Here is a 26,608-nt window from a genome sequence, read left to right on the forward strand (position 1 = left end):
TTGTTTTATACTAAAAGGAAAATATAATCGAAGGCTAACTCAGGAATATAAAGATGAAATACATTGTCTTTCCTTCATGTACAACTAAATAAATATCTAAGGTTTCTCTATCATATGAGACACTAAGTTTTTCTAATTTTCTTGCTTCCTTTTTTTTTTTTTTTTTTTTTTTTTTTTTTTTTTTTTTTTGGTTTTTTGAGACAGGGTTTCTCTGTGTAGTTTTGCGCCTTTCCTGGAACTCACTTGGTAGCCCAGGCTGGCCTCAAACTCACAGAGATCAGCCTGGCTCTGCCTCCTAAGTGCTGGGATTACAGGCGTGCACCACCACCGCCCGGCTAAAATACACATTCTTGATACAGTTATAAATATATAAATATTAAAAATTGATGGAAGACCAGTCTATCTTTCCTTCTTATGTATATGAAGAACATGTTGATTTAGACAATCATACATTGTTCTTAGACATTAAAAAAGATTGCTCAGGAGTTGGGGATTTTTAGCTCAGTGGTAGAGCACTTGCCTAGCAAGTGCAAGGCCTGGGGTTCTATCCTCAGCTCCAAAAAAAAAAAAAAAAAAAGATTGCTCAAACTTTAGTATAATTGAAACATCATAATCAAGTTTGTAACTATTTATTTTTTCAGGCTCAAGAGTGAAATGAACTTAAGGATAAATAATCTAGGGGAAGAATAGGTCTAAATGGGAGAAAGAGACAACTGGAAGGTAGGGCATTTCAGGACCAGTTAAAAACCTGGCACAGGGGGATCTCCTAGGAATCTACAAGGATTACCCACCTAAGACTCCTAGCAATAGCAGACCCACAGCCTGAACTGGCCATCTCCTGTGAACAGATTAATGCCTAGCCTAATTGGCGTCAGAGAGGCTTCATCCAACAACTGATGTGAACAGATGCAGAACCACAACCAAATATTAGGCAGAGTTCAAGGAATCCTGCAGAAGAGGAAGAGAAAGGAGTGTAGGAGCCATGGGGGTCAAGGACACCACGGAAAGGCTCACACAATCAACTAACCTGGGCTCACAGGGGTTCACAGAGGCTGAGCCAACAACCAGAAAGCCTGTATGGGACTAATCTAGGCACTCTGCATATATGTTATAGTTGTGCAGCTTGGTCCTCTTGTGGGACTCCTAACAGTGGGAGCAGAGGCTGTCTCTGACTCTTTTTCAGGCTTTTGGGACCTCTGGAAAGGGGGTTGGGGGAGGGACTGCGAGGAGAGGAAGGAAGAGAAACTGCAGCTGGAAAGTAAAATAAATAAATAAAATTTAAAAACCTCGTATTTAAACAAAAAGCATTATGCAGGAATCAATTGGGTTGAGAGTCCACAAGTAAGATATCAATTAAAGGCACAAAGAAATTAAATGAAGAGCTAAGAGACTCCTTATGTTCTTCCCAAAGAACAGGGAGATGGCTTTATTGTAAGACACTTACTGTATATCAAAACATTAAAAAAAATGTTTTGAGAAGCTTAGGCACTCTCAAAAGAAGATGCAAATGGCCATTAACATCTTTAGCCATCATGGAAATGCAAATCAAGCCTACATTAGAAATGACCATAGTCATAAAGGATACCCAAGAAGCCCAACAATAATAAGACGGGAATTCACTGTTGGGTAATGCAAATTAGTTCAGTCAATATGAAAACCAGTATGTCATTCCATCATAAAGATAAAAACAGAACTCCCACGTACAATGGAGCTTCACTAAGTTAAGAACGAATTTATGGCTGAGCGGTGGTGGCACACTCCTTTAATCCCAGCACTCAGAAGGCAGAGCCAGAACTCTGTGAGTTCAAGGCTAGCCTGGTCTACAGAGCAAGAAACAGGACAGGCACTAAAACTACACAGAGAAATCCTGTCTTGGAAAAAAAAAAACTTATTTTATTTGCTGATAGATAAGTATTTCATGCTTGTTTTATTTGTTTTTGTTTTTGTTTTTGTTTTTGTTTTTTCAAGACAGGGTTTCTCTGTAGCTTTGGAGCCTGTCCTGGAACTCGCTTTGTAGCCCAGGCTGGCCTCGAACTCACAGAGATCCACCTGCCTCTGCCTCCCGAGGGCTGGGACTACAGGCGTGTGCCACCACCGCCCGGCATCATGCTTGTTTTAAAAGGGGGTAAAAATAGAAAAAGACTATTTGGGAAAAGGGCAGTGAGCAGAGGGAGGGTAGAAAAGAACAAGAGAAGGCAATGGGAAAGGAATACATATGGTCTGTGTCAGCATAAATTACATTAGGTAATTGTCGGATTTCCTGGTGCTGTCCACCTTACAGAGTCTCTGCTTTGACTGCAGCTTCTACATTTTACTGAGATAGATATTAAAATATATGTAAACAAAAATACCATAAACGAACACAAGCAGGCTGTTAGGTAGCAAGGTTCTCGTTCCTGGGTATACAGAGAAAACAGATACATAGAGGAACTGGGGAAAGCTGGCACTGAATGGATCAGAATCATGATAGCAGACTTTAACACTTCTAACAATAAGGAGGATAAGTGTAAGATAACAGAGCTGAGCTTAGCTGACCTGTGAGCAGATTTTGTCCAGAGGTTTGAGAACCATTAAATTTTCTGGTCTGATTATATCCATCAGAGGTCTCTCTAGCTCCACAGACACCTTCCTCTTTCCTAGTGACTCATCAAAGCCATACAGGAAAACTGACAATGTGTTTCATAATCTTCCCTAAAATGAAATCTTGTTGAAAAAGTACCCTCTTGCCATGAGCAACAACCATACTTCCTGTTCTGGTGTTTGATTTCCTGTTCATCTTGAGCTCCATTCTGAATCCCTCATATGTAAGTCCCACTGCATCCTTTGGAAATCTAAAGCATTTCAAACTGAATGTGTTCAGAATGCACCCCAGATTTTATCAACAGGACTTTACCTCTTGTAGCATTCTCTATTAAAGTAACTAATAAACTTATGGTATAGATCTAAGAATCACTAGAAATTTTTCGTGGTTTTAGTACTTGAATACATATATTTAATTTTAAAATTAAAAAATAACCACATAATTTCCCCTCTTCTTTTCCCTCCCTTCTGTCCATTCCATGTACTCCTTCCTCACACCCTCTCAAACTCATGGCTTCTTTTTTTTTTCATTGTTACTGTTACATATATGTATAAATGCACAGATACGTAAACGCAGCCTGTGGTGTCAGTTTACTGTGGCTTGTAGGTACGTGATTTCAGGAATGATTACTTTGAATTAGATAATCAATTTGGGGGCTCATCCCTGGGAGAGACTAATTTTCCTCCCAGTGTTTGTTAATTGGTTGAGTTCTTTGTCTAGGGGTGGGGCTCAGTGAGATTAGCCCCTTCTATGATAGAATGTCCATTGGTATTGTCACTGTTTGGGTCCTGTTTAGGCAGCCATATTGTTGAGGTCTTCTGGGTGAGGCTTCCCTGTCAATTCTAGGATACAACATCTCATTGCAAGCTTCCCAGTCTTCCAGCTTTTACCATCTTTCCACTTCATTGCAGGTTATTTGATCATATGGTGAACCCTGAGATTGCATTATTTACTGAAAAAAAAAACTGTTTCTAGTTGTGGTGTGGCTCAGCCTTAGCATACACCTTTAATCCAAGAGTTTTCTGCTTGAATATTGTAAACAGGATTAAATAAAGTCAACCACAGGTCAAGAGGCAGAACAAGCAACCAGATGACAGAAAAAAAAAAACCATAGAGAGTAAGAGCGAGTCAGGAGGATGGATAGAGAGACACACAGAAAATAGAATGAAGGGACATTCACTTTGGGTTTTGTTTGAGATGGTGTAGGAGAAACGTGTGTTGGGGACATCAGCTGAGGAGGGAGGTCAACTAGGTGCTTTCTCTGCCTCTCTGAGCTAGCAGGCTTTCACCCCAGCATCTGACTTACGAGTCTTTATTAATAAAATTGAATGACTGGAATTTTGTTACAAACAACACGTTTTCTTCTATGATGTTCCCTGAGCCTTAAGTGTAGATCTATTCACCAGTTTGGATACCCCACACGTTCTTTGTATTTTTACCAGTTGTGGTGTTTTATGATGGTCTCATACATAGTCTCTGTCTTCTGCTTCATGAGAGGTGAGAGGTAAGGGAAAGTATTTCCTTTCCATCCTCCTCAATTCCCTGGAAAGCAAAAAGGGAGAGAGAGATACTTGTTAGAAATAGTTTTTCCTTGTCTCTGAAAAAAAAATCTTTCTTGAGTTGAAGATACGCGGTGATCTATGAAGTTGTAGTTGATGAACTTTCAGTATCTAGTTATGTTGGCAAATCAAATGTCCAGTTTTGTCTTTTGAGAAAATCTACATTTTTCCTTCTAGATCAGTTGGAGTCTCTTCTTGATGCTTAATTTGTTAAAATATTCTGACCCTGTGAGCCCTAGTTTGTTATTCTGCTATTCTTACATATGACGTTCTTGTTTTGTTTTAAGCTAGGCGACATTATTTAGTCTTGATGGCCTCAAACTTGATATTCTCCAGCCTCAGCCTTCTGAGTACTGATATAAAGGGTATGTGACACCATGCACCATGTATTTTTTTTTGAGAAGTTATCTTAGTAACTAGATCCTGATCTCCCACACTGTACAAAAGTCATTTCAAAATGGAAGGTTCTGTGCACACTACTGAGGGAGAAGAGTCATCATCAGTCTTACCCAGATGTGAGCCCTGGGAAGATGTGCCCAGTGGTGCAATAGAACAAGAATGCTATAGGAGTGACCAACCACTTTCTGAATGGATTTAAAGTCTACTCCATAGGCTAGAGCACATGACAGGGTCCCAGATCCATGGCTGGATATGTCATAGCCCTGGGAGAAATCCTGGCACTGTTATTCAGCTAAAAGGACATAAAAATAAGCTGCCTCCTAAGATATTACCTTTGTATCCATAGATTTGTGCATCTTTCAACCTTCATCAGAGACACTTCTTTTTATAGTAGATGATGACACTAGAGACCCTCAATGGTCAACATGCAGAGAAACTGTGGAGTGCTCATCTCTAAAGGGGACATCTGTATCTCTCCTCATCTTCTCCCAAGGCCCGTGGATCATCACAGAAGAGGAGGCAGAAAGATGTCAAGAGACAGAAGGAACGATGTCTGTAGTCAGACAGTATTTTCAGATATAACAGTCCAGTTGTTCACATGTGACTTGGTCCTCTAAAATAGCTGGTAAGTTTGTATTACATTTCTCTTCAAAGACATTATGAAGCTCATAATTTCTTCTGTGTGTGTGTGTGTGTGTGTGTGTGTGTGTGTGTGTGTGTGTAACAAAATCTGTAATTTCTATAGAAATTTTTAGTCCCCTGTTTTAAAAAAAAATCAAATTTGAAAATAGGAATAAATTTGTATGGAACCCAGCTACCTTACAGGATAAGCAGTTCAAAAATGATTCTAAAGTAGATTTTTACATGTGACTCCCACAAAAAGATGATTTCCCTCTTCCTTCCTTGCAAGTACATGAGTTTGTTGCTTTTTTATAAGCTTTTTCTTGAGATTCAGTTCTTTTCATTGGCTTAACTGTGTGTTGGTGCTTTGCTTGCATGTATGGCTTGTGTATCATGTAAGTGCAGTGCCTTCAGTGGTCAGAGGAGGGCAGCAGATCTCCTGAAACAAATTACAGAGGGTTGTTAGCTACCATGTTGGTTCTAGGAATGGAAGCTGGGTCTTCTGGGAAAGCGGTCCACACTCTTAACTGCTGATCTGCCTTTCCAGTCCCTGCATTTTATTTATCTTGCCATTCTTCCTAGAGTCATTCTAAAGCAAAATAAATAAACAAACAAAAAATAAATTAAAGAGTTACATTAATTCTGCAAGGACTGGGTAGAGTTATACAGTTCTTCAAGATTTTATGGAATGCATGGAAATCGCAAATGTCATCATATGTTCTTGGTGGAAGGACAACGAAGCAGTAACTTTTATGGAAGGCGTAGCTTACTGGAGACAATTTCAGAACCACTGCAGTGGGGGGTGGAAAGCACCTGCTGATTTCAAGATAGGAACATGACTCTTTCTCAAACAAAGAAGTGACATTGATGCCTTTGTAGTGAAGAAAAGAACACTTACCACCGGAGAAAAAGCAAGCAAAAGCTGTCGCGGAGACGACTTACCTAGGGCAGAAGGCAGGGCTGTGAGGGCCCGGGACCCGATCTTATGGCTGATGCCGAAAAGGCAGTACAGGAGTGAAGCCAAGGTCTCTGTCTTAGCACTGCCTTGTTTGTGTGGCACATCCTTGCCTCTTCTCAGCCACTCTGTGAAACTGTGAGGCGGTGCTGTTCTACAGATGAGGACATTTTGTTGGCGGGAAGGAGCTCAGGTCAGTTGTTTTGTCTCTGACTCTTGGGGTTGTGTTTAGTGCACTTAAAACAGCATGTTGTGAAAGGAACACTGAGACAGGGTTTCTGCTCACTTCCTACAAACTGCTCAACTTCAGTTTTCACAAAAATCATTCTTTTATATCATCAGTAAACCCTGTCTTAGCGGCATACACACGCACATGTGCATAGTGTCCTACTCTATGGCTCCCTGCCGTATTTCCTTAAGATGACATCTCTCATTGAACCCAGAACTTGGCATCTTTTCACCGACGCCGGTGGCCAGCAAGCCCTAGTGGGATCCTCCTGTCTCCACCACCGCCCTTCTCCAGCACTGAGGTTCAGATGTCCACTGCCATGGCATTTGACATCTGATGCTGAGGATCCGAACTCAACTCCTTGTGACCATCTCCCCAGCCTCTCCATAAATCTTTTTAAATTTGACCCTGAATTTCCTGGTAGGGGGAAACCGGTGGCCTGTTCTTGGTACCTGGGACACCGGTGAGGCTTATATATGTGCGATTTCTGTCAGAAAGGTCAATCTTCTTATACATTTCTACTGTGAAATCATGCGTATTTAGTTTATAGTTATTGTTGTGTTTTTTTAGTTTACTAAAAAATGTATATAGCCTAAGATCCAGGGGAGATGGGACACACCTATAATCCTAGCACTCAGGGGGTGGAGACAGGAGCATCATCATTTAAACCAGCTTGGCTTTCATTCTGGGCATCAGAAAAAACTCAAACTCCCAACCTGACCAACCAAACCAAATTGAAACAATAACTCCCCAAACATCAACATAAACCGCCGACCCAAATTCAATGATTACAAAAGTGGACCCTACATTTAAAGGGTTATGAAGTGCCGATATCACATGATTAATTTTAATTCATGAATGAAATAATTTTGAATCAGCTTTTCCAAGGACATACGGACTTACTTTTCTTTTTTCTTTTTTTTTTTAACTTGGAAACTGTTGTTTTTCTTTTTTTCCAGTTTTTTTTTTTATTTTATAATTAACTTAATTTTACCTATCAGCCACGGATTCCCCTATCCAGGGACTTACTTTTCTATTTACTTAACAGAGATGCCCAAGTATATCCCACACTAGCCTGATGGTTATTCCTGCAATTGGCGGAGAAGCTTCCACCATAGCGTTTCCCCCATGCTCCTCTCTCTGAAACCTCTGGTTCCACCTCTAAACACCAACAAAAGTGTTTATGGCTTCAGCAAATTAGTTGAGGAAGAAGACAAATATCTATTCTTTAATAGCCCTGTAGGTGGAGCCAGGGATCACAATGGTGTCTTTGTCAGGAAACCTTTGCCTTTGCCGTAACAAGCCTATTTTCTCCAGTCTTAGGAGACCTTGAGATCTGGTCAACAGCTTCACCGGCCTCTTCCTCAATTCTAAAGCAAAGTCTTTCGTGCCTTCACATGCACGATGTGCACAAAGTGCATGTGAAAAGCGTTTCTCATTGCCATCCTGGACAATCTCACTGAACTCACAGAGCTTTCTAAGCCTCATTTTACCTCAAACATACACTAACTTTGAAAACATAATATATGACTAACACAAAACCCATTGAGAAATCTTACATGACACAGTGCTGGAAGTTTCTACTGACTATTCTGGAGTTGATTTCTCAATTTCCCTTTTCTCTTTGCCCATGTGCTGGAGTACCTTAGAGGAAACCCCATTTTTTAAGATTTCTCCCCAGTTAGCTCTCTTATACTGGACACAGACTGATCTTACCGGAGTAGGTCAGATGTATTGATGTGAAGTTTTAAACGTTTCTGAATATTTACCTGTGACAGAAATAGACACCCAGGGGGAGAAGTAGAAGAGGATCTTGAATCTTCTGATACGCATAATGTGGCTAGAAGAACCTCAAAGGAAATGTGAGTCTCTCTCTCTCTCTCTCTCTCTCTCTCTCTCTCTCTCTCTCTCTCCCTCCCTCCCTCCCTCCCTCCCTCCTTCCTTTCCTCCCTCCTTCTCTTCCTCCTCCTCCTTCAAGACAAAGTCTTGCTATGTAGTACAGGTTAGCCTTGAATTTTCTGTATAGCCCAAGTTGGCCTCCAACTGGATTTTCTTGCTTCCATCTTCTGAGGGCTGAGACAACAGGTGATGTGCTGTCATGCCCAGCCCTTTTCACGTTTAACAGGTGGAAGTGTTGATGACTATGACTTTAAAATGTGAATTAACGCAGTGCAAAGATGACGGGCATGACAGCCAAATGAGAAAGGACATAGCTAACTCCTATTAAGTTGCATAACAGATACTAGAATCAGACTGAATGAAGAGAAGAGATAAAGTATACAAAAACGAAATGGGTTAAAAAGAAAAGGAAAATTAATTAAATACTTTGAAAGATTACTTTGAAGGGAAGGGAGAGCTATAGAAAACACACAGACATAGGCACATGATATGCCAGAGAATCTATCTGCTTTCCTGTTTAAATTAAGGGATACTACTGGATTTGCACAGTGAGACTGTTAAATAATACTCTATTACATTACATTAGATAATAAGTAAGATACAGATGCATCTTCTGGATATGGTATGGCAATTGCAGCCATGAACTCACAGCAGCTGTGGCTACCTGCACCCGATCAGTCAACATGCCAGTAGGCAACCCTCAGTGGACTCCACAGATCACAAAATCAACAACAGCAAAAAAGCAGAGAACACGAATGGGGAAGTGGGAACATGCTGGAGATGCCTGGGGATGGGAGTGGGGGTGAAATGGGGGTCTTAATGATGGATATGATTGAGCTACATTGCTTAGATATATGAAATTATCAAAGAACAAATAAAAGATGATCTAGTAATAAAAAAGAAATATGTGGCAAAAATGTTAAAATATGTTTAATATTCTAGGATTGCTTAAAATCTCATCAGTCTGCTACAGCTAACTTCAACAGGACCACACTGTGCTGCAGTCCTGAAAAACACTGTTTTGCTTTGTCTTATTTTTTTGTTTTGTTTTGTGCTGGGGACTAGAAGCAGTGTCTACCACATGTTAGGGAAGGTAAATGCTCCATCCTTGAGGTACACCCCCAGCCCTTTCTTTACTCTTTACTTTTAATTTCCACACGGAATCTCATTGTGTGTCATGGGCTGGCCTTGAGCTCCCTCTGTAGCCCAGGCAGGCCTTGAATTTAGTCCTTCCCTCACCTCCTGAAGAGCTGGGATTACACGCCTGTTGTACGAGGCCTGGCAGAGAAAAAAATACTGCTAGGAATATCCCTTTATACAAATAAATGCAGTTATTTCTGTGGCATAGAGTTCTAGATTGAAGTTGGTACAGCAAACGCAATGCATTTACACATGGATAAACGCTCAGGCATCAAGGTGGCTTGGTACATGACAGCACTGGCCATCAAGACTGAGGACTCCCCCACACTGGAGGGAGACAGACAGCTCCCACGCGGTGTCTTCTGATTTCCACACGTGCACCCTGGCAAGTGCACACACACAAATAAATGAATAAATGAAATCAAAAGTTAAGAACGGGCAAACGCTGCTCACTGGTGCTTCTCGGGGGCTTTTCTCAGCGACTAGCCTCAGCAACAGAGCCGTCTCCTCTGCTGAGTGCTCTCTCAGCTGGGCCAACACCGCATGCTTTTGATATGCTTTTTGGATCAATATGAAAAACCTTTCCACAATATTTTAGTTTATAGTTCCCCAACGGAACATAAACTTTCATTTGTTTAAAGATCGTTTATAATTTCAGCAGATTAAATACACTGCTCATGCCAGGCGGTGGTGGTGCACGCCTTTAATCCCAGCACTCGGGAGGCAGAGTCAGGCAAATCTCTGTGAGTTCGAGGCCAGCCTGGGCTACCAAGTGAGTTCCAGGAAAGGAGCAAAGCTACACAGAGAAACCTTGTCTCGAAAAACAAACAAACAAAACAAACAAACAAAAAAAAAACACTGCTCATAATTTTACACAGTTTTTGAATTGATTTTAGAAATTCTTTATGTGTGTTTGTTAGTGATATTACAACAGGGCTTTCTTTTCCGTGTGTGTGTGTGTGTGTGTGTGTGTGTGTGTGTGTATTCTCGTGGGCACCTGCATGCATGTTTTACATTATTTATGCTATATAGAAGCTTTAATTTTATAGAAGCTTTAATTTTTATGGCTTTTGTTTTTATGTTCTTCTTATAAAAACTTTCCTTTATAAAAACAAGCTTATATTTTCTTTGTTATTTACTAGCAGGTTCTAAGATTGGTTTATTCACAGGAAATATTTAAGTTTCTTGTATTCCTAAAATACTTTCCTCACTCTCCCATTGGCCTGCAGCTTGATAATCTTGGCTTCCCTCACAGCACAGAGGAAACTAACCTATTTTTCTTTTTGTCTTAGCAAAGGGTATCCGACACCCCAAGCTGATCCCTTGGCTCTTGGCTGTGGTTTTCATCTTACTTCTCAGCGCTTGCTTTATTGCAAGTTGTTTGGGTAAGCTGCTAGACAAACTGAAGCTGATCTTGAATTATTTTCCCTGAGAATTTTCAGCATGTGTCCCCAAACCTCACTTTTTCTCAGTGTATCCACAGACAACCCATTCACTGTCTTAGGCTTGACATCAGAGCTGTGCACTTGATTTTCTAGTGTATATGAGACTACTCAGTTTGCTTCCAGAAAAGCACTCTGCTAAGGCCGTATTGACACATAGAAGCTCTATGCATTAAATGTGTCCACCTCAAGATTAGGGACAAATATGTACCCATGACGCCATCAGCACTACTGACCTCACAGGAAGTCCTGTTCTTTCTGATATCAAGCTTTAAGATGAGGTTGTTAGGACTGAATTAATACAGTGTTGGTCTAAGACAAATAGGCTGGAGAAAGAATAGATACTTGCAGTAAAGAATCTACATGTGTAATTCCTCTAAAATAAAGGGGGATATTTCAGAGTTATGGGGAAGGGAGAGTTTTGTTGAAACATTACTGTATTTAACAAATGAAATTGGGTTCTTGCATCATATCATGTACAAACAACAGCCCATATAGTTAAAATAGAACTCTATAGGACAGAATGTTTGTACTGCCTTAATGTATAAAATGCATAGTAATCTGTCAAAACAATTGGAAACGTCAGCAGTATAATAAACAATGGACAAAGTCTTAAGTAGACATTATAGAGAAGAGAAAATGAAAAGATAGGAAATACACAGACTGTCAACCTCCTTGGTTGTTAGGGAAGTAAAACTGCAATTCACAATGAGTCAACACTGTAAAAACACCACGATGGTATTGACTAAAAGTAGACAGCATCTGATGACGAAGATGTAGAAAACTGGACCTGTAGTGCTTACCCACACGAGAGAGCACAGAGCAGTAAACCTGTTCAGAAAGCTTCCCCACACACCTCATTTACCACACATGTAACTACCACCATCAACAGAAATGCATACTTACTCACTGTAGGATGCAAGATCAAAAATGCTCAGAGTAACACAGTTCACATCAGCCAAACGCTGGACACAACAAATATGCTAGAAGTCCAAGAGATCAAGGCATTTCACTGTGTGAAGACAGCGGATCACTTCCTAGTTTGAAAATGGATGCTGTAACTATGGGCAGCAATATTGTTTCAGAAACAATGCCGAACATAAGCCAGTACCAAAGGATGCATGCCATCTGAGCCCATTCATAGAGAATCCCAAAGAAGGTCATTCTGATCTGTATGCTTCCAGGCTGAAACTGTGAGGCAAAGCACAGGGTGAAGACATTAAAAGCCATGAAATGGTTAACTGCAAAGGAAGAGTGGGCTGTGTGTGGGGTATGATGGCTACCTGGGGTGTTGACCCTATTCTATTTCTTGAACTTGGCAGTCTTTGCCCAAAGTGTTCACATTATGCTAATTTACCAACCTGTACATTTATTTTATTTTTTTACTTTTTAATATTTGATTATATTTCAAATATTTTAAATATAGTAAAAATATTACTAAACTCATGAAGTTCATAAAACTTGGTAGAACTAGCCCAATGTTTGCCAAAACCCTCACTCTAATGCACATTCTGATAGAATAACCTGAAAATGGCATGTACCTAAAAGATTCTGAAACTTCCAATGTAAATCACAACATGGACAAAACGATTATAAAATTTTAGCTTTCTGCAGTTGCTTTCAATGAATTTACCTAGGATCATGGAATGGTGTAGGAAAGAAAAAGAGTCCTTAAATGTGAGGGAAAGAGAAGGGTGGGGAGATGGGCCCACTTTTCTAAACCGGTGTCTAAACACAGGGAATAGCTGTTTTTCCTGCCCTACAGTGACTCATCATCACTTCTCACGCTGGATGCAAAGATCGAGAACAGTGAAGCTCTCAGACTACCACACAAGGCTAACGTGTACCCGAGAGGAGCCAGAGCCTGGAGCTGCAGGTAGCAGAGGAACTTCTTATTTGCTTCCATTCGGCTTTTAAAGAGCATCTGTAGTAAATCAGAAACGGAACACATGAGAACTGGCAACAAGAATGAATATCTGTCAATTGGGACAGAATCACTTCTCATGATCAAATGCAAGGCATTATGCATGTTAGGCAATTGCTCCCTGTCAACAGATCTTGCTTTTGTTTGTTTTTTGAGACAGGGTCCCAATATGTAGCCCAAGCTGGCCTCTGTCTTCTAAGAGCTTAGCTTACAGGTCTGCATCATTACCCCAGATCGGTATTTTTGACATCTGAAATATAACAGGAACTTCCATTTTTCCTTGATTCAGATATATCATGAGGGCAGTTTCTTCTCAGTTTATATAACTTTGCTGGGGTGTGTATTTATTTATATTCTAGAATTTATAAAGTTATGGAGAATTAAGAAATGCTTGAGTTTTTCATAGTCTTTGCTTTTTGTCCAAATAAAATATCCTGCAAAAGGCTTTGTTGTAGGAACATTTCACTTAATTTTAAATTTAAAAAAAAAAAAAAACCTCTCTCTCCCTCTCAATTCCTTCCTTTCCTTTGCTAAGTATCAAACTCAGGACTTTTCGCCTTCTAGGAAGGTACTTTACCATTGAACTATACTGCTAGCACTGGAAATATTTAAATATATGAAAGCAAACACATGTAAGGACACTGAATAATGTTAATATCTTCTAAGGTAATACTCACAGTCAGATAAGCATGCACCAGTCACAATGAAATGCTCCTTTGTAACTAATGCCTATTCCAATTCTCCCCCGAGGAGGTAACTGGAACTGTTGCCCTGTTAGCTGGATAGCCTTCCAGTCTAACTGTTACTTTCCTCTTGATGACAACCAGACGTGGTCTGAGAGCGAGAAAAACTGCTCCGGGATGGGCAGTCATCTGGCGACCATCAGCACTGAAGCAGAGCAGGTATGTATTAGCTGAGCTCAGGCCGATGCTCCGGTTTCATTCTGTTGCTGTGACAAACACCACCAAAAGGAACTTCGAAGAGGAAAGGGTTGTTTCCACTCACAGCTTACAGCTTACAGTCCATCACGGAGGGAATTCAGGGCAGGCATTCATGCAGGAACTTGATACAGAAACCAAGGAGGAACACTGCTTTCTGGCCCACTCAAAGGCTCATGGGTAACTAGTTTCTTCTCAGCGCAGGACCCAGGAAATGGTGCTGCTCACAGTAGGCTGGGTCTCTCTTATGTAAATTAACAATCCACACAACCCCTCACAGACATACCCACAAGCCAGTCTGATTTGGATATCCCTCACCTGAGATTCCCTTCTCCAGTAATTCTAAGCTGTGTGGAGTAGATAATAAAAACTACTCTGTTGCCTTAAATCTCTTTACAGAAATTTCTTGGCTCCCTGTGTATCTTTCCTTCATGTTTTTCCTCAGCCTGGAAAGCCTCTTCTTCCTCTCCTACTCTTCCCCACTTCCTTCTTTTCTCACCTCTTTGACTTTTAGCCGTGCTTTTCTTTTTTTTTCCTTTTTTTTATTTATTATATTTGTGTTTTAATTTTACACATCAGCCATGGGTTCCCCTGTCCTCCCCCGCCCACCCCCACCTTCCCCCCAGGCCCTCCTCTCCATTCCCATCTCCTCCAGGGCCAAGACTCCCCTGGGGATTCATTTAAACCTGGTGGATTCAGTACAGGCAGGGCCAGTCCCCTCCCTCCAGGCTGAGCAAAGTGTCCCTGTGTAAGCTCAAGGTTCCAAACAGCCAACTCATGCACTAAGGACAGGCCCGAGTCCCACAGCCTGGGTGCCTCCCAAACAGTTCAAGCTATTCAATTGTCTCACTTATCCAGAGGACCTGATCCAGCGGGGGACTCCTCAGCTTTTGGTTCATAATTCATGTACTTCCATTCGTTTGGCTATTTGTCCCTGTGCTTTTCCAATCTTGGTCTCAACAATTCACACTCTTACAGTCCCTCCTCTTTCTCGACAACTGGACTCCTGGAGCTCCACCTGGGGCCTGGCTGAGGATCTCTGCATCCACTTCCATTAGTTATTGGATGAGAGTTCCAGCATGACAGATAGGGTGTTTGGCCATCAGATCACCAGACTAGGTCAGATCAGGCTTTCTCTTGACCATTGCCAGCAGTCTACAGAGGATGTATCATTGTGGATTTCTGGGGACCTCTCCAGCATTCTGCCTATTCCTGTTCTCATGTGGTCATCATTTATCATGGTCTGTTATTCCTTGTTCTCCCTTTCTGTTCTTGATCCAGCTGGGATCTCCTGCTCCCTTAAGCTTTCTTTCCCTCGAAACCTTGCCCTTCATTACTCCCTCTGTCATCCAGGTTGTTCATGTAGATCGCATCCATTTCTCTGTCATTGGGTGATCCCTGCATCTTTCCTAGGGTCTTGTTTTCTAGGTAGCCTCCCTGGAGTTGTGTAGCAGTCTAGTCATCTTTATTTTACATCTAGTATCCTACTATGAGTGAGTACATACCATGTTTTATGGTACATATACACAATGGAGTACTACTCAGCAGAGAAAAACAATGACATCATGAGGTTTGCAGGCAAATGGATGGACCTAGAAAAAAAATCATCCTGAGTGAGGTAACCCAGACTCAAAAAGACAAACATGGTATGTACTCACTCATAGTAGGATACTAGATGTAAAACAAAGATGACTAGACTGCTACACAGCTGTGCTTTTCATAATAACAAAGTCCAACATACATCATAGCGTAATTTACCCTTCCCCTGATAATAGAAAACATACACCAGAGGATTTATATAGTACAATGCATGTCTTTCTTTTTTATTGAAAACAGGTTCTTCTCTCATACACTACATCCCAACCACAGTTTCCTCTCCCTCCACTCCTCCTAGCCCCCCTGCCACAACTACTTCCATTTTCCCCCAGACTCATTTCCCCTCCATTTCCTCTTCAAAAAAGAGCAGGTCTCCAAGAGACGTCAGCCAGACAGGACAAAACAATAAGACAAGGTGAAAGCCTCATATTGATGCTAGTCAAGGTAATCCAATAGAAAGGAAAGAGTCTCAGAGACATACACACTCCCACTTTTAGGAGTATCACAAGAACACCAAGCTAACAGCCATAACATATACACAGATCTGGTGTAGGCCCTATGCATGGGTAGAAATGCATGTACTTTATATGTTAGAACATTAGTCAGTTTTCTGTATGTGGCCAACTTCTGGTCTTTCCAGACTTTAATGATGTGACATTTCTCCCAGAAACCTGCCCTTTCCAACTTTCTGGCTTATCAAAAATCAGGTGTCCATGTGTGCTGGGATTTATGTCTCAGTCTTTTCTATTCCATTGATTAATTTGATTCCGTTGATCAACCTGTCTGTTTCTATGCCAATACCATGCTGTTTTGTTATTACTATAGCTCTGTAGTACAACTTGAAATCAAGGATGCTAAGACTGTTGGCTATCCTCAGTTTTTTATTTTTCCATAAGAAGTTGAGAATTGACCTTTCAACGTCTGTAAAGAATTGTGTTGGAATTTTGGTGGAGATTGCATTGAATCTGTAGATTGCTTTTGGCAAGATGGTCATTTTTACTGTTAATCCTACTGATCCAAGAGCAAGGAGATCTTTCTATCTTCTAACATGTTCTTCAATTTCTTTCTTCAAAATCTTGAAATTTTTATCATACAAGTCTCTCACTTGCTTGGTTAGAGTTATCCCAATATATTTTATATTATTTGAAAGGTATTGTGAAAGGTGTTGTTTCCCTGATTTCTTTCTCAGTCTGTCTGTCATTTGTATATAGGAGGGCCACTGATCTTTTTGAGTTAATCTTGTATCCAGTCACTTCACTGAAAGTGTTTATCAGCTGTAGGAGTTCTCTGGTGGAATTTTTAGTGTCATCTATGCATATTATTATATCATCTGCAAGCAATGATATTTTAACTTCTTCTTTTCCAATTTGTATTCCCTTGATCTCCTTCAGTTGTGTTATTGTTCTAGCTAAAACAGTACTATATTGAATAACTATGGAGAGAGTGAACAACTTTGTCTTGATTTTAATAGAAATTGCTTTGAGTTTCTCTCTATTTAATTTGATGTTGGCTATAGGCTTGTGGTAAATTGCCTTTATTATGTTTAGGTATGTCCCTTATATCTCTAATCTCTCTGGCACTTTTATCGTGAAGGGGTGTTTGATTTTGTCAAAGGCTTTTTCCACATCTGGTGAGATGATTTTGTGGTTTTTTTTCTTTTAGTTTGCTTATATGGTGGATTACATTTACATATGTTGAACCATCCCCACATTTCTGGAATGAAGCCTATTTTATCTTGGTGGATGTACTTTTTGATATGTTCTTGGATTTGGTTTGTAAGCATTTTATTGAACATTTTTTGCATCTATGTTCATCAGGGAAATTGGTCTATAATTCTCTGTAGCTAGAGTTTTCCTGCCTGGCCCACAGTCAGGACAAATCTCTCTTACCCGCCAGTCCCACAGTCGCTCAGACCCAACCAAGTAAACACACAGAAACTTACATTGTTTACAAACTGTATTACCGTGGCAGGCTTTTTGTTATCTGTTTCTTCTATCTTAAATTAACCCATTTCTATTAATCTATACTTTGCTACTTGGTTCATGGCTTACCTGTACCTTACATCTTGTCATGCAGGTCGTTGGCAACATCTCTCTCTCCCCAGCCTTCCACCTCCCAGAATTCTCTTCTCTCTTGTCCTGCCTATACTTCCTGCCTGGCCACTGGCCAAACAGCATTTTAATTATACAGAGCAATATCCACAGCACTTCCCCTTTTCTTTCTTTTTTTTTTTTAAAGGAAGGTTTTAACTTTTACATAGTAAAATTACATATAACAAAACAATTATCAAGCAAGAATTATAGTTACAATATTAAAGAAGATATCCTATCTATATTTTATTTGTGAGTCTAAGGTTTTATATCTAACTTATCTTTTATCATAACTGAGGAAATTATAACTATCATAGTTACAACTTAGTATATATACATATATAATATCTTAGATAGAATATATTAAATATTAGACTCAGGTTCTTTAGGCTAGGACACCTTTTGGAATGATCTTTGTAACATGCCACCTACCCACGCTCTAAACTTCCCTGGATTTTAGTATGTGCTTTTTGCTTGATATTGTTTGCATTTATTGTAATTCCAACTTATCTAGGTCATTATCCCTCATTACTCCTGGACAATATTTGATAACCATTTCTTTGTATATAGTCTTGTATTAGGTTAGAACCTTCTTATTTAGACAAAAGGGGGAGATATAGTGGGTAGCCATCCCAGCCTTGGCCTGGAAGTTCCAACCCCCATTGAGGCTTCAGTAATGGTCACGCCCACAAGACGAGGCTGAGGGAGGAAGCTGAAGACCCAGGATCGAGACGAGAGGTCTCTCTTGGTTCTGGGACCCTGGATGCTGAAGGTAGACCGAGCAGAGTTCTCCAGAGAATACCGCCGGACTACACCATACCTTTGCCAGACCCTACAACCTATCCCTTCATTTGTAAGTTACCCCACAAAATAAACCTCCCTTTTAATTATGTGGAGTGACCTTAATTATTTCACTAATAATTCATTTCTTTGTTGAGTCTTTATGTGGTTTGGATGTAGCCTTATAAAATGAATTTGGAAATGTTCCTTCTGTTTCTATTTTGTGGAATAATTTGAGGAGTATTGGCATTAACTTTTCTTTGAAAGTGTAGTAGAATTTTGTTCTAAAATCATCTTCCCTTGGGCAATTTTTTGCTTGGAAGACTTTTAATGACTGCATCTATTTCACTAGGGGTTATAGACCTATTTAAATTGTTTATCTGATCTTGATTTAGTTTTGGTTAGGTGGTAGCTATCAAGAAAATTATCTGTTTCTTTTCAATTTCCCAATTTGGTGGAGTACAGCATTTTAAAGTATGTTCTTTTGATTCTCTAGGTTTCCTCAGTGTCTGTTATGTCCCCTTTTCATTTCTGATTTTGTTAATTTGGGTATTCTCTCTGTGTCCTTTAGTTAATTTGGATAAGGATTTGTCTATCTTGCTGACTTTCTCAAAGAATCAATTCTTCGTTTCATTGACTCTTTGTATTGTTCTTTGTATTGTTCTCTTTGTTTCTATTTTATTGATTTCAGTCCTGTCCTCAGTTTGATTATTTTTGACATCTGCTCCTCTTGGGTGTGATTTTTTTTTCTAGAACTTTCAGGTGTACTGTGAACTCTCTCCAGTTTTTTAATGTAGGCAATTAGTGCTATGACTTCCCTCTTAGCACCACTTTCATTGTGTCCCATGAGTTTGGGTATGTTGTGCATTCATTTTCTTTGAATTCTGTGAAGTCTTTCATTTCTTTATTTCTGTCGTGGCCCATTTTTCATCAAGTGTAGAGTTTTCATTTTCCATGAATTTGTCAGCTTTCTTTTGTTTCTGTTGTAGTTGATATCCAGTTTTAATCCATGGTGATCTGATAGGATACAGGGAGTTATTTCAATTTCCTTGTATCTGTTGAGACTTGCTTTGCATCTGAGTATGTGAGAAAGTTCTGTGATGTGCTAAGAAGAAGTTATATTATTTTGTGTTTAGGTGAAATGTTCTGTTTGGTCCATTTGGTTCATAATGTCTGATAGCTCCAGTATTTCTCTGTTTAGTTTTTGTCTGGATGACCTGTCCATTGGTGAGAGTTGGGTACTGAAGTCTTCCACTGCCAGTGTGTTAGGATCAATATGTGATTTAAGCTGTAGTAGCTACAGTTGTATTTCTTTTAAGAACATGGGTGCCCTTGTGTTTGAGGCATAAATGTTAAGAACTGAAATGTCATCTTAGTGGATTTTTCCTTTGATGAGTATGTAATATCCTTCCCCATCTCTTTCAATTAGTTTTGGTTTGTAGTCTATTTTGTTAGATATTAAAATGCCTACACCTGCTTGCTTTTTAGGGCCATTTGCTTGGAATATCTTTTTCTAATCCTTTACCTTGAGGTAACACCAATCCTTGATGTTGAAGTATATTTCTTGTATGTAGCAGAAGGATGGATCTTGTTTTCATTTCTATTCTGTTAAACTTTGTCTTTTTATTGAGGAATAGAGTCCATTGATATTGAGAGATTTCAATGACCAATGATTGTTGATTTCTATTATTTTGTTGTTGTTGTTGTTGTTATTGTTGTTGTTGTTAATGGTGATGGGGTGTGTGTGTGTGTGTGTGTGTGTGTGTGTGTGTGTACGTCTCTTCTTTTGATTTTGCTGGTGTGAGATTTCTTCCTGTTTCCAAGGAAAACTTGAGTTGGAATTTTCCTTCTAGTACCTTCTGTAGAGCTAAATTTGTAGATATTGTTTAAATTTGACTTTGTCATGGAATATCTTGTTTTCTCCATCTCTGGTAGTTGAATGTTTTGCAGGGTATAGTAGTCTGGGTTAGCATCTGTGGTCTCTTAGAGTCTGCAGCACAACTGTCCAGGTCCTTCTGTCTTTTAGAGTTTCCATTGAGAAGTCAGATGTAATTCTGATCGTTCTGCCTTTATTTGTTACTTGGTCTTTGACCCCTTCAGTTTTGAATATTATCTTGTTGCTCTGTGTGTTTAGTGTTCTGATTATTATGTGGTGAGAGGATTTTCTTTTCTTGTTCAATATATTTGATGTTCTCTATGATTCTTGTACCTGTGAAAGGCTTCTCCTTTGTTAGGTTAGGAATTTTTTTCTTCTACTTCTAGTCCTTCCTTCTTCAGGTTAGGAAATTTTTCTGTATGATTTTGTTGAAGACATTTTCTGGGCCTTTGAGCTGAACTTCTTCTCCTTCCTCTATCCCTATTATTCTTAGGTTTGATCTTTTCAAAGTGTCCCAGATTTCCTGGATGTTTCATGTCAGGACTTTTGGGATTTAACATTTTCTTGTACTGATGAATCTATTTCTTCTGTCTTCTTCTGAGAGTCTCTTTCATCTCTTGTATTCTACTAGTAAAGCTTGCCATTGTAGTTTCTGTTTGGATTTCTACTTTTTTATATCCAGAATTCCCTCATTTTGTGTTTTTTTATTGATTCAATTTCCATTTTCAGGACTTGAACAATTTTACTCATTTCCTTTAACTGTTTGTGTTTGCTTGAATTTCTTTAAGAGATTTATTTATTTCCTCCAATTTTTGTTGGTGTTTTCTAGATTTCTTTAAGGGCAGGATAGCTGGGCTCTAGTGGAGACATAGTCCCCTGGCTGTTGTTGATTGTATTCTTATGCCACCATCTAGGCATCTGGGTTTGGAGTAATTATGTATCTAGGTGCTGATTTGTGGATTTGTCTTTTTTGGGTATATGTTTTGTTCTTTGGTTTCTGTTTCCTCTCTGGATTTTCAGAGAATTCCATGGCTGTCTGTTGCCTGTTTTCCTGGCCTGCTCAGCTAGTGTGTTCCCAGGGAATTCCTGCTGGTGTTATGCTGAGATACTGGGATGGGTTGAGGGAAGGAAGGTTAGAGGAGAAGGTCTTTGTGATCCACCGGGGATGGGGTCAGAGAGAAAAGGGAGAGCACAGTAGCCTTCCTGTTACAGAGCTGGGGATGAGACTGGGGAAATTGGATCTCAGGAATTGCCTGGACAAGGCAACAAGTGGAGGGAGGAAGGTTAGAAGGGGAAGATCTGTGGGACCCACAGGAGATGGAAGCAGGGGGTCAAGGAAGTCTGCCATGGGTGTTCTGCTGCAGAGCTGGGAATGAGACTGCAGGATTGGGTCTACAGGAACCATTTTTGTTTTGTTTTGTTTTGTTTTGTTTTTAAGTCTCTAAAAATTTCAATCCTGTTCAGCGTGTGCTAATGGGGTTGTCTCACTTAATCTTTATGGTGACTCTACCAAGCAGTGGCCTTTCCAGAAGACTCAGGGTTTGCCGAGTGAGCTGCCTCCACTGCTTTAAGCAGGTTTGACAACAGACTTGTGTGATACCATGTTGTTTACACCTAACCTTTGATCACACTGACCTCTTCCCTCCTTATCAGACTAATGGACATCACATCACCCAAGAGCACTTATAAAAGAATGTATATTTGTATGCAGAACTTTCTGACTGGGCTTTTGGATAAACAATTCCCCTATTTCCTGGGACTTACTGACAAGAATGTGGAAGGTCTGTGGCAGTGGGTGGACCAAACGCCATTTAACTCACATATGGGGTGAGTATTGTGGTTGGGGATAATGGCATTTATAGGCAAAGATAAGAAGATGTGGCAAGGAAAACACATTTTAAAGTAGGATACACCAATGTAAGTGCTTACTCAACAGAGCGCCAACAGTTGGACCTCTGTATGTTATGTTCCCATTGCACAATAATCCTATGACTCCAGCAAAATGTTCAGTATCTTTGATTGTACAATGTTGATGAAAGAACAAATAACATGAGAGTAATGTGAAAACATGTTTAAGATTATCGATTTGATAAACGATATCATCTATAAGAGCTAAAATTATTTTTGAAAGAATTTTAACCTGGTTATTTTCTTTCTTGAAACCAACGTTGTATAATATAAGTGAAATAGAAAAACACACATATAGCCTAAGTTTTTCTAGCAGTAATGTGAAGAAAGTAAAAAGATGTTAGACATGGTGGCACACACAAATAATTCCTGTATTCATGAGGTGGAATCAGCAGGGTTGACAGTTTGGGGCAACCCTGGGCTTCCTGGAGAGTTCTATGGAGGCATGTTTCAAACAGAAAAACAAGATAAATTGACATAGAGAGAGACAGAGATAGAAAGAGAGAAACAGAGAGCGAGAAAGACAAAGAGAGAAAAAGTTCTAGGGAGGCCATAGGTCTCTGTTTAAGACCATGTTTCAAATAGAAAAACAACAAATCAACACACACCAAAAGAACAAAAAAGGAAAAACTGGTAAATTGATGGTAATTAAATATATATGTACATGTATACGTATACATATATGGTTTTTTTTTCGGTGGGTTTTTTTTTTTTTTTTTCCGAGACAAGGTTTCTCTGTCCTGGCTTGTTCTGGAACTCACTCTGTAGACCAGATTGACCTCAAACTCACAGATCTACCTGCTTCTGCCTCTCAAGTGCTGGGATTAAAGGCATGTGCCATTAACACCAGTTTAATAATTATCAGTTATTAATAATGTATTTAACATATTACATACATGCATATTACATACAAACATATTACATACATATTAAGTACAGCCATATGCATTTAACACTTAAAGGATGTCTCAGTATGGAGAAACCACATTTATTTCTTCCTCTTTTAAAATTAGTTCTTTTCCCTGAGAATTTCATACAATGTGTTGTGTTTATATTCGCTCCTCTCTCCCCACCCAACCTTGGGTTGTCTTCTTTCTTTCACCCATTTTGTATTGTTCGCATATTCTTGGATGTATAGTGGAAGGTCAGTCATGGGCTATAATCTTAAAACTGACTCTCCCCTTCCCAGCAGTTATGAACTCCCAAGCCTAGTGATGGGATTGTGTGCCTACCTCCACTCTCCATGCTGGGGCCTGATGCACCTTGAACTTGCACAAGGCTTGTGCATGCTGCCACAAACACTGTGTGCTGTGCACAGTTCACATGTGCAACGGCTGTGCTGTGTCTGGAGGACACTGTTTCCTTGTAGCCAGCCATCTCCCCGGGCTCTGACACTTCATCCACCGAAATCCCTGAACCTCGGGAGGAGGGGACGTGGTGCAGATGTCCTGTTTAGAGCTGCACATTCTTTAGTATTTTCGCCTTGGCCAGCTGTGAGTCTCTGTTAATCTTCATCTACTATAAACAGAAGCTTCTCTGATGAAGATAGAGAGACGCAAGGATCTATGCGTACAATGACAAGTCATTAGGAGTTGGTTTAGTTCTATGTCCACTTAGCAGACTAACAGTGTACGCTCTTCCATAGGACTATACCACAAGTTCTTGGGATGACCATGGTGTCAGACATGGGCTTCTTCTTGTGGTACAGGGCTTAAATCCAATAAGAAAGTTGGTTGCTTCTATAATGTTCATGTGATTGCTGCACCAGTGGTTATGTCTGGCCAGACAGTCATGGTAGCTTGCCAGGTTCACAGCTGGGTAAGACTGATGATTACATTCCCCCTCCCCCGCCCAGTATCATTCACAGCACCTTGGAGCACCATAAAAGCTAGCCAGTAGGGATGAAGCTTCCAGATAGCATCAGCTTTATTTCTGTGACTCAAGTCTGTCTTGTCTTTAGCAATAGGGTCACACTGTCAAGTTCTGGAGGGTAACCACTAGCACTGGTAATAAGCTGTGGTATTTAGGGTCTATTGTACCTCACTGGCTAACAGAAGGAGATAATCCATTCCCAGCACAATGCTTTTTATTTGTTAGCCTGAGGTGTCTAATAGGGGTAATTTATGGGGTAACTTCGTTTTAAATCTACCTGTCTGAGTTACTTCACTCAGAATGATTGTTTCCAGCTCCATCCTATAAATTTCATAATTTATTTTTTGTTAGCAGCTGAATAATATTTCATTGTGTAGATATACCAGATTTTCATTTTCTGTTCCTTAACTGATGAATACCTAGACTATTTCTATTTTCTGACTATTATGAATAGAACAGCAATGAACATGGATTAGCAGGTATCTAGATCTAAGGAGGATATAGAGTCATTTGGGTATATGCTCAAGAATGGCATAGCTGGATCATACTAGATGTACTTCTAACTTTTTGAGGAAACTTCACATGGATTTCTGTAGTGGCTGTACCAGTTTGAACTCCCACTACCAATGAATGAGTGTTCTCCTTTCTCCACAAATATGCCAACATTTGCCTTGGTCTGTTTATTTGGATCTTAGGAATTCTGACGGGGCAAGATAAAATCTCAGAGCAGTTTTAATATGCGTTGCCCAATGGCAAAGAGTGTTGGGCATTTTAAAGATATTTCTCTGACATTTGTATTTTGTCTTTTGAGAGCACTCTGCTTAGTTCCAAACCCCATTTGTTTTCCTGGTGTTTTTTCCCTTTTTCCCTTTGTATAGTCTGGATACTAACCCTCTGTCAGGTGTGTAGCTGACAAAGATCCTCTCCCCTCCATAGGCTGCCTCTCCCCTTGAGTGATGGTGTCCTTCACAGAGCCTGTCTATTTCCATGAAGTCCCATTTGTTAGTTACTGGTCTTCATTGGTTACTGGTCTTAATCCCTTTCCCAGTGGGGTCCTGCTCAGAAAGTCCTTTCCTGTGCCCAGGACTTTGAGAGCATTCCTACTTTCTCCTCTATCAGATTCAGGGCATCAGGTTTCATCTGAGGTCCTTGATTCATCTGGAGCTGAGTCTTGTGGGGTGGGAAGTAAAGATTCAGTTTCATTGTATGACTGCTAGCAGTCCAGTTCTGCCAGCAGCGCCGTTTGTTGAAGACGCTCTCTTCTCCCATCTTCATCGTTGGCTTCACTGTAAACTATCAGGTAGATACAGTGATGCAGGCTTACTTACAGCTCCTCAGTTCTAGTCCATTGATCCATGAGACTGTTTTTATGCTGCTACCATGCTGGAGTGTTTGTTTGTTTAGATGGTTGGTTGGTTTTGTTTGTTTATTTGTTTGTTTGTTTGTTTGTTTGTTTGAGACAGAGTTTCCTGTATATCCTTGGCTGTCCTGGAACTCACTCTGTACACCATGTTGGCCTCAAACTCAGAGATCTACCTGCCTCTGCCTCTAGAGGGCTGGGATTAAAGGTGTGTGCCACCACTGCCAGAGTTGGAAGTCACATTTCAAATGCTCAATAGCTACATGTAGCTGGTGGCTCTTGTAGTGCAGGTTGTAGCTCTGAGGAATCACTCGCTCTACTTCTCCAGATTGTCCTTGGTATAATCTCTAGCTCACTGTTTTCCTTCTCTTTCAGATTCTGGCATAAGGGTGAACCCAATAACTTTATGGAAGAAGATTGTGTTGTCCTTATTAATGTCCAAGATAAATGGGCCTGGAATGACTTTCCTTGTCATTTTAGGGCCAGTAGGATTTGTAAGCTACCTGGAACAACATTTGGTTGGAAGCCCACAAAGCAGTTGTTATGATGGAGATGGCAAAGATGAACCTATCAGACCAGGGGAAAGTGTCTGTGCATCATAGAAATAGAGAACACACTGGATCATAGGGCACTGTCAAAAATGAGGATGTTCTTAATTATTTTTGCTTAAATTTAATTGAACACACATAGTGTGGCTTGGACTCTCTGTCTCTCTGTGTGTGTGTGTATGTGTGTGTGTGTGTGTGTGTGTGTGTGTCTGTGCACGCGCACGAGCGCGCACATATGCTTAAGGCAGGCTCTGTGTGGTATTTTGTTAGAATGAGCCTTATTCTATAGGAATCAATTTTTATCTTTGCTTACTTGACAATATTTTAAGATATTTACTTTTCAGTCGGTATGCATTAGTTATGTATCTAATGGAAGGATTAAGTAATACATTCTTTTTGCCATTTTTCTCTTGCTCAAATTATTACCTCTTAAAATTCAAATTTGCAGTATACACACTAGTAGTGATAAATCTTGTTTTTGTTTGTTTGTTTTTTAAGTTCTTCTCTCATACATCCTGGCCACAGTTTCCCCTCCCTCCATTTCTCCCAGTACTCTCTTAATCCCATCTCCCCAGATCCTCCATTTGCCTTTTAAGAAGAGCAGGCCTCCCAAAGATATCAACTGAACACAACACAAAAAAGATTCTTAACTAGGCACAAACCCTCATATCAGGAAGGGCCAGACAAGGCAGCCCAGTAGGAGAAAGGGTCTTATTTAAACCCAAATCTCAGTTTAAAATTTTAACATTTTTACTGTTTGATCTTTTACTTCCACATTAAAGTAGTTACTAACAATCTCCCAGGAAAAACAGTGTAAAACAGGTCTCAGTGATTTATTTACAGATAGAGAAGAAGGATATAAACCTTCTAACAATTTTTCTTCTTTCTTCA

At 40.0% G+C, this 26,608-nt stretch overlaps 1 protein-coding gene across 1 annotated transcript; it reads left to right on the forward strand.

Moving 5' to 3' along the window:
- Positions 1 to 8,175: 8,175 nt before the first annotated feature.
- Positions 8,176 to 25,716, forward strand: Clec4d (C-type lectin domain family 4 member D). Its single transcript, XM_036181950.1, has 6 exons — positions 8,176 to 8,206; positions 10,676 to 10,768; positions 12,591 to 12,701; positions 13,500 to 13,651; positions 21,741 to 21,856; positions 25,545 to 25,716. The coding sequence occupies exons 1-6, from the start codon at positions 8,179 to 8,181 to the stop codon at positions 25,714 to 25,716; spliced, it is 672 nt and encodes a 223-aa protein (XP_036037843.1). The 5' UTR covers positions 8,176 to 8,178.
- Positions 25,717 to 26,608: the final 892 nt, after the last annotated feature.

The sequence above is a fragment of the Onychomys torridus genome, chromosome 3 (genome assembly GCF_903995425.1).
Source record: "Onychomys torridus chromosome 3, mOncTor1.1, whole genome shotgun sequence".
NCBI lineage: Eukaryota > Metazoa > Chordata > Mammalia > Rodentia > Cricetidae > Onychomys > Onychomys torridus.

Coding starts and splice junctions, on each gene's coding strand:
- Clec4d (XM_036181950.1), top strand. CDS start 8,179: ATGTGGCTAGAAGAACCTCAAAGGAAAT. Junction 10,769..12,590: donor CTTTATTGCAAGTTGTTTGG/GTAAGCTGCTAG, acceptor CCTGCCCTACAG/TGACTCATCATCACTTCTCA. Junction 12,702..13,499: donor GCCAGAGCCTGGAGCTGCAG/GTAGCAGAGGAA, acceptor TTCTCCCCCGAG/GAGGTAACTGGAACTGTTGC.